Source organism: Globicephala melas, chromosome 4 (assembly GCF_963455315.2).
Source record: "Globicephala melas chromosome 4, mGloMel1.2, whole genome shotgun sequence".
NCBI classification, from domain to species: domain Eukaryota; kingdom Metazoa; phylum Chordata; class Mammalia; order Artiodactyla; family Delphinidae; genus Globicephala; species Globicephala melas.
The window spans coordinates 66210856-66224867 of NC_083317.1; the positions used below are offsets into that span (position 1 = coordinate 66210856).

The following is a 14012-nucleotide window of genomic DNA, read 5'->3' on the forward strand; positions in this document are numbered from 1 at the left end:
CTGGAGTACCCCAAAATGCAGAGCCTGAGAGAAAAGCTTGTATGTAGATAGTTTATGTTAGGAAGTGATCTGAAAGAACAGGTGGGAGACTGCTCAGAGTGAAACAGGTTGAGGGAAAACCCAATGCTCTATACCATTTTACCTGTGTTCTTCAGCACGGCCTCCCCCCTCCCTGTCTTCTCACCCAACCGCGGCCCCCAATCTAGCCATAGCCAACACACCTTGCCCTTTTGGGCTCCTATTTCACTCTGTCAGCCCCTGTGATCTTCAGAGCCCAAACGGTGCTCTTGGCCCGTTGCCTCTGGGGGTAATGGGCTTAATTCTTATAGGGGCCTTCTGAGGAGCTCTGTGGAATGGACACAGAATTTTACCCCCAGACACGGAAAAAGTGAATATTTACGTACTAGCTTTTCTCCCTCTTGGTCCAGAGTTATCTCATGCAGTTAATTCCCTTGTACTCCCAGGTATGGGCATGGCTCAGACTGGCTGACTGGGTTCTTACTGGCATCTCATGGAGGAGGAAGCATAGGGCAGAAAGCGGGTGGTGTGCTGTGCAGCTGAGGTGAAGTATTGTCAGGTCACACCTGCAGGCAAATGAGAGCTGCAGCAGCAACTGGAGTAAAAAGATGGGCCAAGGGGAAGTGAGGCACGCACAAGAGGTATACTATTTCCTCATCCACTCCATGTACTGCTTGGATCTGTGCACACATTGAATCTAATCTGCAGTGTATCATTCAGGGTGGTAGTCAGGTACAGTCTTAACCGGAGAGTTAGTGGAACAAGCTACAGTCTACACAGTTGTGACTGGTCTGAGGCCCTAGCTGATAATCTTCATCTACCCACACCATGCTGTAGATTTCCCTTCTCTTGGCCATAACTTTTGCAGATCTAGGTTGCTTGCCTGAGTCACCAGGACCTTCATTTCCAAAGGCCAGAACCTTAGTTACTCTAGCATCATCAGGCCTTTGTTGCAGCAACTGCCTGTTTACAGTTATCACTGGACATGAAAGCTCCAAGATAAGGCAGTGAATCCCCTCGGTGCCAGGCATATCCCTTTCTGCCCCCGGTGCCAGGCATATCCCTTTCTGCCCCCGTTGTGTAGCAGCAACCCTAGCTCCTTTTAATCAAGGTCACTTAGTGCTGCCAGTGTGAAAACCTTTTTTTTTTTTTTTCTTATTGCTGTTTCCCAGGTACAAATGGCCAGGAGATAGTTATAACTTCAAATTAAAGTGAAATCCTGTTATACTATGATTTATAATAAATATATATTCAGTCTTTGTTTCTGGCACAAAGCTTCTAAAATGCTTGGGATTTCCTAAGTGATGAAACAGATAAAGGTATCTTTTGTTATATTAATGAGGTGAGTTTTGGGCCACACCTAAGGATGGGGGCTGGCTGCCTGGAGAACCAACCATGTGATTAGAAAGTTGGAACTTTCAGTCCCACCCCTCCTTACCTTTATATCCCTGCTCTGCTACTTACTGGTGAAGTGTCCTGGAATGTATTTAAATTCTGTTTCCTTATCTTTAAAATGGATAAACTAGTTACATTGTACTACTTACATTGTTATTAAACTCATTGTTTAATGAGTTATTACTTATAAAATATTTAGTGACATACATTCAGGCCTCAGTGAGTGTTTACTGTTATTATTTTTTTTGGCTGCATCAGGTCTTCATTGCTGCACGTGGGCTTTAGGTGCGGTGAGTGGGGGCTACTCTTCGTTGCGGTGCACGGGCTTCTCATTGCATGGCTTCTGTTGTTGCAGAGATGGGCTCTAGGCGTGCAGGTTTCAGTAGTTGTGGCTCACGGGCTCTAGAGCGCAGGCTCAGTAGTTGTGGCACACGGGCTTAGTTGCTCCACGGCTTGTGGGATCTTCCTGGACCAGGGCTGGAACCCGTATCCCCTGCATTGTCAGGCAGATTCTTAACCACTGCGCCACCAGGGAAGCCCCTATTATTATTTTTAAACCTAATTAATGAAAATGTTTTAATATGCATTTCATTTATTATTGAAGGATAACTTTTTTCATATATTTTTGTCCATTTATGTTTATTTTGTTATTTACTTGCTCAAATCCACTGCCCAATTTTTCTGATGTAAAACGTCTTTTTTTCTTAATGATTTTAAGCCTTAAGGTAAATTAAAGATATTAATCCTTGGGCTTCCCTGGTGGCGCAGTGGTTAATCTGCCTGCAATGCAGGGGACACGGGTTTAAGCCCTGGTCCGGGAAGATCCCACATGCCGCGGAGCAACTAAGCCCGTGTGCCACAACAACTGAGCCCGCATGCTGCAAGTACTGCAGCCCACGTGCATAGTGCCCACACTCCTCAACAAGCCACCGCAATGAGAAGCCCGCGCACCGCAATGAAGAGTAGCCCCCGCTTGCCGCAACTGGAGAAAGCCCACGCAGCAACGGAGACCCAACACAGCCAAAAATAAAATAAATTAAAAAAAAAGATAGTAATCCTTGATTATACCAATCTTCTTTCCTCAAGAGTTGTTTTAGTACACCTCAGTAACAGGAAAAACATTTACAATATATCTTTTGTGTCTAAACTTTGAACGAAGGCAATACCCAGAGAGGCATAGGCAGAATTTTTTAAACACACACTTTTTTAACATAGAGAATTATTGAGCAATGTGTCCTTAAGAGTTTAATCAATTTCAAAAGATTTTTTATCACCATGAACAGTGCCCCAGATCACACTCAGAAGTGATCTGGTGAGAACACCAGTTACACTCATCTGAGCACTCAGTGCTGCCATTTGTCTGACTGATTCTGCTAGGGGCACTGGGCACAGAAGCCCACAGTAATCTGCTTCTGTTGGCCCAAGAACTCAAGTTTGTTACAAGTACAGCCGCTGGAAAGAGTTCCTCATGGCCACTGTATCTTCCCATCACTTGCTCCTAAGTCCAGGGCATCTGATTGGCTGAACCCAGGGACTGGCTGAGCCCCGGTTATGTGCCTGAGTTCTGGCTGCAAGGGAGACTGAAAAAGCAAACATGTAGTATGTTCAGCTTTAAAGCAGGTAAGGAATTCCCAAACATAAAGTGGTTCAAATGTTGAGCATCCAAAAAATGATAGTTATATACTGAGGAAGGTAACCAGGAACCAGATCATAAAGCCTTTATCACAGGTAAGGAATTTAGACTTCAACCTGATGACAATGGGAGCTTTGAAGGTGTTAAGCAGGAGTAACCTTATTGAATTTGCACTCCTGGAATATCCTTCTGGATCCTGGAGGAACATGTTGGGGTAGGAGAGGCTGGAGGATGACTAGTAACCAGGCTGTTGTAAGACTTCAGGCCAGAAATTATTTTCAATTTTTGAGACAGCTCTCAGTGCAGGACAAAGCAGCCCCTGCCGATCCCAGGATGACTCATTTAGATGTGAACTTGTCAAAAACTTTATGAAAGTCTAAATATATTATCTCTGTTAGTTCCCCTTTAGGCACATGCATGAGGAGCCAGTCTTCTTAATAATTCCTTTTCCTTGTATGACATCCCTTCCTCTCTCTGGAACAATATTCCTTCTCTAACAGGCTGGTTTGTTTAAGGACTATGTCTTTTTATCCTTTATTATGGATCCTGCCTGGAGAAAAAGATTATTCATGCTCTGATCAAAATCCCCTGGGTCCAGTCCCTGGTTTATTTTTCTTTCTCACTCCTGGCACAGTCTTCTCGTAACTTTGGGGAAGATACAGGGTATTGATTATCTCTACAGTCTTCAGGATCGTTAATGGGGTATTTGAAGAGATTAGAGATCTGAACAAGAAACTGTCTTGATCAAATATGTGTGATTTAAAAATATGAACAGCACTTTAAAATTAGTAAAAACATAATCCTATGAAAACATTCAAAGATTCTGAATTTTCAAAGCTTCCAGTGCCACTTTCTACCTTTGTGTGAACAAACAGAATTTTATCATGTTTCTATTATAGGACCTATTTGTACCTATAATGATGACTGTAATACATCCGATAGTTCCCTCTCTGGCTGCCTTGTTTACTGCCATTTCTCTAGCTGAGCTAGAGATGACTCCTTCTGCTGATAACCACTGTGGCCTGAACAGTGTCATCTACCTGGAGACTCTTTATCATCCCAAGAAGGTGCAGTGAGCATCAATCTTATGGCCAAGTTTCAGGATTTATAGGATTAAAGTCAAGCTGAAAGTCTGACATCTGATCTCTGAATGTCCCTGGAGATGGGTGGCTGGTGAAACATCTGAGAATTCTGGAGCAAACCTGCACTAAAGTTCAAATTCATTTCCCCCATAATCACAAGGAGTATCATCTTATCAGATTAAAGTCAGTTCTTATCACCAATTGCATTTAAATCATTCATCTCATTTAATAATTAGGCTCTGGAAAAATCTTGGGGGTGGGGGAGAGAGGCAAGTTGGCTGAGGCTGCTCCAGAAATCATTACAGGAGGGATTCAAGGACTGCAGTCTGATATAAAATTGTTGTGGGTAGGAGGAAAATGTGAGAGGGGACTTTTCTTGAAACTACATTTGCACAGTTAAGCACTTTTTTCTACTTACATTATATGTTTCACATCAATTAAAAACAAAGTTTTCTAAAGAGGGTTTTATTCTTTATGTGAGATAGAGACGGCATCAAAGAGTATTATTATTATTTTATATGGAGTGGCTTGGGTGAGGGTAGATGGAGGTGGAGGGTTTCAATAACCCCGGTGCCATATACTAGAAGCTGGATGGGCAGCTTCTCCTCCAAAATCATGCTCTGCAGGAGTGGCACAGAAGCAATTCTTTCCCATCAAGGGGGTTTGGGAGGAGAGACAAGTGCAGGCCACAAGGAAAATGAGCTGCTGTTGGTCTGCAGGTACTGGGGATGGTTAGTTTCCTGGAGCCAGTGAGACAAAGGAGCCTGTGTCCTACTGAATTCTAGTAGGACACTGGCCATCAGGTCTCTTCTGTGTGTGTGTGGGGGGGGAGTTTGAGAAAGAGCCGCTTTATTGGGAAGACAGCACTGCACGTGACCAACATACAAAGAGAGCCAGATGGGAATCCTACACATCATGCTCAAAAGATACTCAGGATGCTGTGCTAATGAAGATCAACTGGAACATGGACTCCTAGGCAACTTCCCCAACCTCACACCTCCAAGGGGTCGGGACACTTCCAACCTTTTCCTGGAAGGCAACTGTGGTCCACTAGAGATAGAGCCCCTAAGGAGTGCCTTCTTGTTTTTCATAAAGAACATTTTCTTTAGACTTTTTGAAGTCTTCATTTGTTACTTTCATTCTACGTTCTCTCAAGGCCATGAGGCCAGCTTCTGTACAGATTGCCTTGATGTCGGCACCAGAGAGGTCATCTTTCGCCGTGATCAAGTCGTCCAGGGTTACATCATTGGCTAGTGTCATCCTGCTCGTCTTCTGTGTTGATCAAATACTTGACTGAGCCCCGGTCATTTACTAAGCACTAAGGATACTAATCTGAAGATACAGCTTCTTCTTGGAGGAACTCACAATGGAGAAAAACAATTACAGCAGTCAATGCTTATTAAGCTTTTACTCGTGTTCCAGGCACTAAGCTAAAGTAAGGGCTTTACACACCTCTCAACATATCTTAAAAATCATCATTAAAATCATCTTATATCTCATCATCATAAAATTTTGAGAGGTTAAATAATTTGCTCGAGTCCTCTAGCTAATAAGGGCTGAGAAAGAAGTTAAATCTGGGCAGGCTGACTCCAGAGGGCATATCTTTGAAAGTGATAAAGACTGATGTTGTGTGGAGCCCAATACTGAGAAAGGACACCTAATCCAGCCTGGAGGGATTAAGAGATGTTGCCTTTAAGAACAGGGACCCCCATGTGCACATTTCTAGCACATTCACAGGTATATAGTTAGAGCTGGAAGTATCTTTAAAGATCTGCTAGTCTCACAGCCTAACTCTATAGGAAAGGTTTGAATAGGAGAAACAACTTGTCCAATTCTTCAAGAACCCTGATAAAGAACTCTCATTCATTTCTGGTGGGAATGTAAAATGGTACAGTCACTTCGGCAGTTTGTCAGTATCAGTTTCCTGCAAAACTAAACATACTTTTACCACATGATACAGCAATCATACTCCTTGGTAGTTACCAAAAGGAGTTGAAAACTTATGCCTACACAGAAACCTGCATATGGATGTTTATAGCAGCTTAATTCATAATGGCCATAACCTGGAAGCAACCAAGGGAGGGATGAATAGACAGAGGACAGAGGATTTTTAGGACAGTGAAACTACTCTGTAGGACACTGTAAGGGTAGATACATGTTATTATATTTGTCCAAACCCACAGAATGTACAATGCCAAGAGTGAACCCTAATGTAAACTATGGGTTTTTGGTGACACTCGTGTGTCAATGTAGGTTCCTCTGTTGTAAAAAATATACCACTCTGGTGGGGGATATTGATAATGGGGGAGGCCATGCATGACTGAAGGCAGAGGGTATTTGGGAAATCTCTGTACCTTGCCCTCAATTTTGCCATGAACCTAAAACTGCTCTAAAAAAATAAAGTCTATTTAAAAAAAAAAAAAAAAAGAAAAGAAAGGGACTTCTCTGGTGATGCAGTGGTTAAGAATCCACCTCCCAATGCAGGGAACTAGATCCCACAGGCATGCTGCAGCTAAGAATTCACGTGCCACAACTAAGGATCCCGTGAGCCACATCTGAGGAGCCTGCCGGCTGCAACTAAGGAGCCTGCCTGCCGCAACTAAGACCTGGCACAACCAAAATAAATAAATAAGATTTTAAAAAGTTAAAATTAAAAGAAAAAAAGAAAGAAACCCTGCTAATTTGAGGATCAGTATTCTAGGTTTTGATTAAGTCCTACTGCTCTGATTGTCCGTGTCACCTGTTTGTGATTAGAAATGAGACTGTCAGGACAATTGAGACAACTGCCAGCCAACCTCCTTACCCTGTATAAAAAGAAGACTTGAAAAGCCATTTTGTCACCAGCAAAGACCACTGGGATCCTGGGAAAAATAAGATGGAATCTAGGTGATAATTTAAGGTCTAAACCTCTTCTCTTGTGCTTAGTCTAGTTTCACTTGCCCATAGGGGCCTGTGTGCAGAGGCCTTGCACCTAACACATCGGATTAGAGTTCCTGGGGCAAAACAGCTGTGCCTGACACCTCAATTCAAGATGACCATGTGCTGTGTGAAGAGATGCTGTGGCCTGAAGTGCCGTGAACAGCACAACTGCGCATGACCCTCAAGAACTCCACTGCCCCTCCCTCCGCAGATGAGAACCCTATAAAACAGCCCCTCCGGTTGCCTGTCCCAGAGAGAGCATGTGCTCTAGGGCTCGAGCTCACATCTCCATTCTTTGATCAAAGAGTAAAGCTTTCCTTTGCTTCTGAACTGAACTTGGTCTTGTTCTATTAGCTCCAACGACACTGGCAGAAGGACTTTTGTTGGGGACCAACCCGGGAAGGTTGGTAACAATTTTAATAAGGATGTATTTGGAGAGAACCTAGGCAGACGTTTGGAGCATTTTCTGTGTGAAGCAAGTATTAGTAGATTTATCTCTTCTTGGGGCTGTGAGAGTGAAAATATTTGATTCAAAACCAATATTTCCCATGTTATTCTTGCTGAATTTCCACAAGAATGTATCCATGGCAGGCAGTAGTTGTTGCCCACCAATACTCACTCTCCTTTTTCTTCTAATAGAACACTGATTTGTTCAGGAGGGTGGTGGAAGTCCCTTTATCTCAGGGAGGGTGGGCATGACCCCACACCTAGGGAATGAACCTGGGATTGGTCTAAGGGTGGACATGTGACCCAGTTCTGCACATGAGACGTAAGAGAAAACTACTGGGGAGGGCTTCCTTCCCTCAGTAAAAGACATTTCCCAAGGAGAAATGTTTCTGTTCCTTCACCCTTTTGCTTTCCTCCCTTCCCCTGACCTAGAACATGGAAGTGAGATGAAGATAAGACAATATCCAAGAATAGCAGAGCAGAAAACCAGAATGAACTTGGTTCCAGGATAACTTCGTGTTATCATTGTCCTTGTCCTGACCTGCCAACCTCAGACTTCTTTTTTGAAATAAAGTCCTAGTTGTTAAGCTAATGTTAGATTTTTCAGTTACAGTTGACTGCACTCAATTGATACCATGTCCTTTTATTAAGAGAAGCGGTATTGTAAAATACACCTGTCCTTTAGATTTTAATTTTATTTATAAAATAAGGGCAGTAAATGCTCATTAGTGAGTGAAACTGCCCCATTTGTTAAATTTCTATTCCAGGAACTGTATAGAATTGCATACACTTGTTTTTTTTATGAGGTATCACTGTTAATAGTACTGTAGTGAGTTGTGTCAAAGCTTCTGATATAATTTTAGATTTAAAAAACCTAGAGTAGGCTAATTAGAGTCCAAAGGTCCACATGATTAGGCAAGATTCCTCAGGAAAAGCTCTGTAGTTAGTCATAGGTGAACTACTTATATCAAAGCCATTTTAGATTCTGTCTTAACTTTCACTTTAATTGAGCTATTAATATGCACTGTTGAAATCTTCAATTGAACTTCAATATGGTTTTCTTGTTTTAAGAGCTAAAAGATAACGAAAAGAAGGCAGTATGTACTTTAAATTTTCCACACTTTGGGCTTCTGTTACTTATTGCATTAGAAGAGTACATGCCTTCCTCCTCAGCTAAAGGCTAGTTATTTAGGGACAAGGACCTTGGCTTACTCATTCCAGTGTATCCTACAGTAGGTCACACAATAGCTTCTCTGAGGCAGGAACTAATAAGTATTCACTGAGTCACCATAGCAACAATAAACTATAACAACAATAATAGCTAAATTTGCCTATGCTCACTATGTGCCAAAAGCAGTGTGGGTGCTTTCAATGCAGGCTCTCATTTAACCCCCACCAAATCCTTGTGAAATAAATCATTTCCTTCTTACAAATGAGGAAGGTGAGGTTCAGAGAGGTTAAGTCACTTGCTCAAACTCATTCAGCTATAAGCACAGTCTGGATTCCAGAGTCTGAATTCCTTATGAAGTAGGTACTATCATTATCCACATTTTACAGCTGAGGAAATAGAGGCTCAGAAAAATTAATAACTCACTCAGTGTCACACAGCTAATAAGTGGTAGAGCCTGGATTGGAACCCAGGCAGTCTGGCTTTAGCATCTGTCCTCTTAATTATGTACAACACTGACTCACAAAAGGATACATTTTGGACATACTTCAGATTTGTCATGCAATTATATAAAGTTGATTATATTAAATTGAAGGCTAGCTAATTACTAAATGTAACAAAGAAGTTTAAATGTCAGCTCTCAAGCCCCCCCACCTTTTTTTCATTTTAGTAGTAAAATATCTTTCCAGAAGGATAGAACTTCCTTCAAACCCAGAAGTGATAACTCTTTCATCACTCTGGGAAACTACAACACAGAAACTGCACTATTAACTTATAGTTTACATCTGGGCATTAGGTTTCTTACCTTCCCTCTCGTCCTCCCTGCACTCTCTCTGTGCCCCATCTGGGCAATAAAGCTTGTGCTTTCTGAAGGAAGGCAGTGGCCCACCCCACCACTGCCTTGTAGCCTGCTTCTCCTCCTGGGTAATTGCTCACTACACACCCCATCCCATCTCATTCCATGAAACATTGGGAACTTTTTCCACCTCCTTTCTGTAGACCCCAGGAAGCCCAGATTCGGGCTGGAAACAGAATGTTTTGGATACTGATTTTAAGGTAGTTTCCAAAACAGTGGTCCTCACACTTGCCTGTGCATTGGAATTACCAGAGGAGTTTCAAAAAAATTCTCACTTGGATTCCATTCCCAGTATTTCTAATTTAGTTGATCTGAGATACACCCTGGGCACTTGGAGTTTCAGAAGCTGCCAGGAGCTCCAATGTATAGCTGAAGTTAAAAACCACTGCAGGGTTTTTCAACCTCGGCACTATTGACATTCAGTACTGGATAATTCTTTGCCCTGTGCATTGTAGAATGTTTGCCAACTTCCCTAACCTTTACTTAATAGATGCCAGTAGCACCCTCCCCAGATGTGACAACGAAAAAATGTCTCTAGGCTTTGCCAGATGTCTTGGGCGAGGGGTACAAAATCACCCTTACTGAGAACCATTGGTGTAGAGCGATTGCCAGTAGCCCAGGCTGTGAGAGAAGTCTCCCAAAAAGAAAAAAGGGAAGGGTGGCTTCTGTGGCATTCTCTCGAAAATATATAAAGATGCCAAGGGTACCTGGCAGAAAACTCTCCTGTCATTGGAGGAACCTTAAACGAGGTGGCTTTTTTTTAAAAAAAGAGTTTTAAATTTCTAAGCCAAGAGATGGTGTATTTCTTGGGAAGCATAGTAGAGGAAGGTATCTTCGAGAATAGGGAATTAAGGAAATGATACAGATCTTTCTAGCTGATCTGAAGTACAACAGAAGGAAACAATCTTCTTTAAATTAGTGTGAAGAGCCTGGTCTGGGTGAAATATTGTCTCCTGCTGATGAGTTGCTGCCAGCACTGGGGAGATAAAGTACACAGGCTTGGATGCTAAATTGATGTAAACCCAGAATGTTTCCTTAGCTCTAGGAAGGCTTTGTTACCACACTGATGATAGAGTGAACCAAAATGGGTGAGAGTCTAGGTTTGTGTATAAAGGAGGGTTAGAATGAGCTCATTACGGAAGTGCTGGAGTTTGGGAATATTCAGTGGTTGTCTTAGTTTGGGGTTATTTGAGAAAAGAGCCCAGGAAGCACCACAGGAGAGTGGGGAGGCGAGAGGGAAGGAAGAGGGAAGGAAGCTACTACTAGAAGTTGCCACCATGAGCAGTGGAGCTTAATCCTTCTGGAAGTTGAGGGGAATCACAGCTGAACACAAGCCTCAGAAGTATGGAGCAAGAGAGCTGGCGTATTTATCCACTAATTTCTGTTCCGTTGGTTGAGGGCTGCGTCCAGGGCCATCCAATCCTCAGCACTAGCTGATTCATTTTTTTATACAGCAGAAACTAACACAACATTGTAAAGCAATTATACTCCAATAAAGATGTTAAAAAAGAAATCCTCAGCACTTTGTTCTGGTTTGGGCCTCAGTCAATGTTGTGAGTGTCCTGCTGGCAACTGGAAGCAGCTGGTCAACACAGGATGGTGATTGTTAATGGGATAGAGGTGAGCCACTGGCAACCTGCTATAGGGGTCAATTTAAAAATTTTACAGGATTAACTGCTTTACTAGTTTACAATGGTTTATTTTTAATAAAGATTTCTTAATATATTAAGGAACATTGGGAAGGCACACCAACTACTGTCACCCTCAAAGATACCTTGTTGTTTGAGATCATGAAATGCCACTGCCAGAAACTTAGCAGTTGTGCCAGCCCTGTCTGCAACTCCTCTTTCCCACAGACCTTACATCCAGTCCACTAACAAGTTCTTTCAGGTCTACCCCAAAGCTTTCAGGGATTTATCCACTCTCTCCCTGCTGCCACCTCATTAGTCCAGGACAATGGTGTCTTTTGCTTGGACTATTGCAATGGCCCGCTCCTGGGCTCCCCAAATTCACTCTTCTTTGAGTTCCTTGAACCCACGAGGCTTTTTCTTGTAATGCTCCTTTACCCCAGCCCAACCCAGCCCAGCCCTACTCTTCCAATGACTTGTTCCTTCCTATCCTTTAGGTCTGGCTAAATGTCACTTTTTCAATGAAGACCTTCCTCTCTAAAGAAAGATCTCCCCATCCCACCTGTCATTCCCATCTCAGTTCCTATTTGTTTTTTTCTTTGCCTGTTTCACAATTTGTAATTATACTGTTTGTGTATTTTGTCTCCCTGTCTAGAATGTAAACTCTGTAAGGGCCAGGACCATGTCTATCTCCTTGACGACCATGTAGGGCTGACAGATTTAGCAAATAAAAATACAGGCATATCAGTTAAATTTGAATTTCAGATAAACTACGAATAATTTTTTAGTATAAGTATATCCAAATAATGCACAAGACATACTAAAAATTATTTGTGATTTATCTGAAATTCAGATGTAACTGGGCATGTTGTATTTTATCTGGCAACCCTAGTTCCTAGGCCCTGACACATAGCTGACTCTCATTACACATTGTTAAATAAAAATTTGGTAGCAGCAAAATTTGGCAACTAAATGGGGGAAATGTGTTAAAACTACAGAACTAAAGTAGTGAGAAAGGGCTTCCCTGGTGGCACAGTGGTTGAGAGTCCACCTGCTGATGCAGGGGACATGGTTTCGTGCCCCGGTCCAGGAAGATCCCACATGCCGTGGAGCGGTTGGGCCTGTGAGCCATGGCCGCTGAGCCTGCGCATCCGGAGCCTATGCTCAGCAACGGGAGAGGTCACAACAGTGAGAGCCCCACGTACCGCAAAATAAATAAATAAATAAATAAAATAAAGTAGTGAGAAATACTGCCTCCCATTCCTTTCTGTTCTGTTGCCTGTCTTCTCACTCTAGGAGAACCTAATCTCCTGGTCCAATCTCATGGACTTCCATTCCTGGGCACCACAGGTCTGCCCCATCAAGGCCTGTTTATGACCAACTGCCACTTTCACAGAACACCAGCAAGTATTTATTGAGTAATTAAGCTGAAAGCACTTTCCAAATACATCTCTATAAATGTTTGAGTTCCTTGACTGTGAAAAAGTTCTCATTTTAACCAACCTCCTCCCCCAGTACTGCCAAAGAGCATGAGATTCTAAAGGAAATCACACAAATCCATCCTCAATTATGGTAGCAATGCTCCAGTCTCAATTAGCTCCTGCAGGGTTTCTGGAATTGGGGGTGAAGTGGCTCTTGAGAGGTTCCCAGCACTTGTAGTAGTTCTCATCCAAACAATTAGAGGTCTTCAGCCCCCACTTGGTGACGGCCATACTTAGAGAAGACTCAAACATAAATGCCTGTAGGGAATGAGGATGGGGACAAGAAAGAAGTGAGGTGGATAATAAAACACATTTGATTAGATGTCAAGAGAGACGATATGAGTAGGTAGACTCTTTGAATAATAAATCATGTGTGCTAGCACGGTGAGGAGAAAAACTCAAGCCTTGGGTTCTGGCTCTGGCCCTACTACTTATAAGTGGGTAGTAGCTTGTGCAAGATCCTTAACTTCTCTGACACTCAAGTTTCATTCTGTCAAATGGAACTGGACACGTAAGCATCACATTGTCCTTGTAGCATCATGGAGCTAAATTTGCTAGACCCAAGGGCAGAGGTGGGAGAGTCCTAGGAATATTCTTCTCAGGGGCCTTTACCGTGGCTATGTCCATGTGAGGGAGAACATACTTCCCATTTTGCAGATGAGGAAACTAAGGTTCAGAGCTGGGAAATGACTGTCTAAGGTGACAGTAGTAAGAAATCATAGAGCTGGGATTTGAGCCTTTCTTTTGCAGGACTCTGACCAAGAGATAGGCTGGGAAAAGGAAAAGAAGGAAAAGAGAGACTGAGGAGGAGGAGATGGGAGGAGGGGAGCAGGAACGTCTGTAGCACTTTTAAAAGCCCTGTCCCAGAAGGTTCTGAATGGTGGATGTCCTGCTATGTTCAGGCAGGTTTCATCTGCAACAGAAAGAATATGCAAGTGCCCTGTGCATCCTAGACATTCCAGCTTCACCTGTTGCTGATTTTCCGACTCACTATGGCTTAAAAAAAAAAAGAAAACCCTACAATTCTTATGTGCTCGTGTCGCTGGAAATTTAAAAAATATACATGGACAAAAGGAAGATAAAAATTCTCTTTGTGCCACAACTCAGAGAACCCATGTTAATGTCTGGTGTCTAATATACATTAACTTCTTTTTTCCTAAAACAATGGAGAGGGACTTCCCTGGTAGTCCAGTGGGTAAGACTCTGCGCTCCCAATGCAGGGGGCCTGGGTTTGATCCCTGGTCGGGGAACTAGATCCCGCATGCGTGCCACAGCTAAGAGTCTGCATGCTGCTACTAAAGAAGTGTGCATGCCGCAACTAAAGATCCCACATGCTGCTACGAAGATCCCACATGCTGCAATTAAGACCAGAAGCAGCCAAAATA

General features: G+C 42.8%; 1 protein-coding gene across 1 annotated transcript in view; it reads right to left on the reverse strand.

Moving 5' to 3' along the window:
• Positions 1-12621: 12621 nt before the first annotated feature.
• HGD (homogentisate 1,2-dioxygenase) overlaps positions 12622-14012 on the reverse strand; it is a 45012-nt gene continuing 43621 nt past the window's right edge. The window contains exon 14 of the mRNA XM_030857704.2: positions 12622-12885. Coding sequence (XP_030713564.2) covers positions 12736-12885 — 150 coding nt within the window. The 3' untranslated portion in view covers positions 12622-12735. The remainder of the gene's footprint in view (positions 12886-14012) is intronic.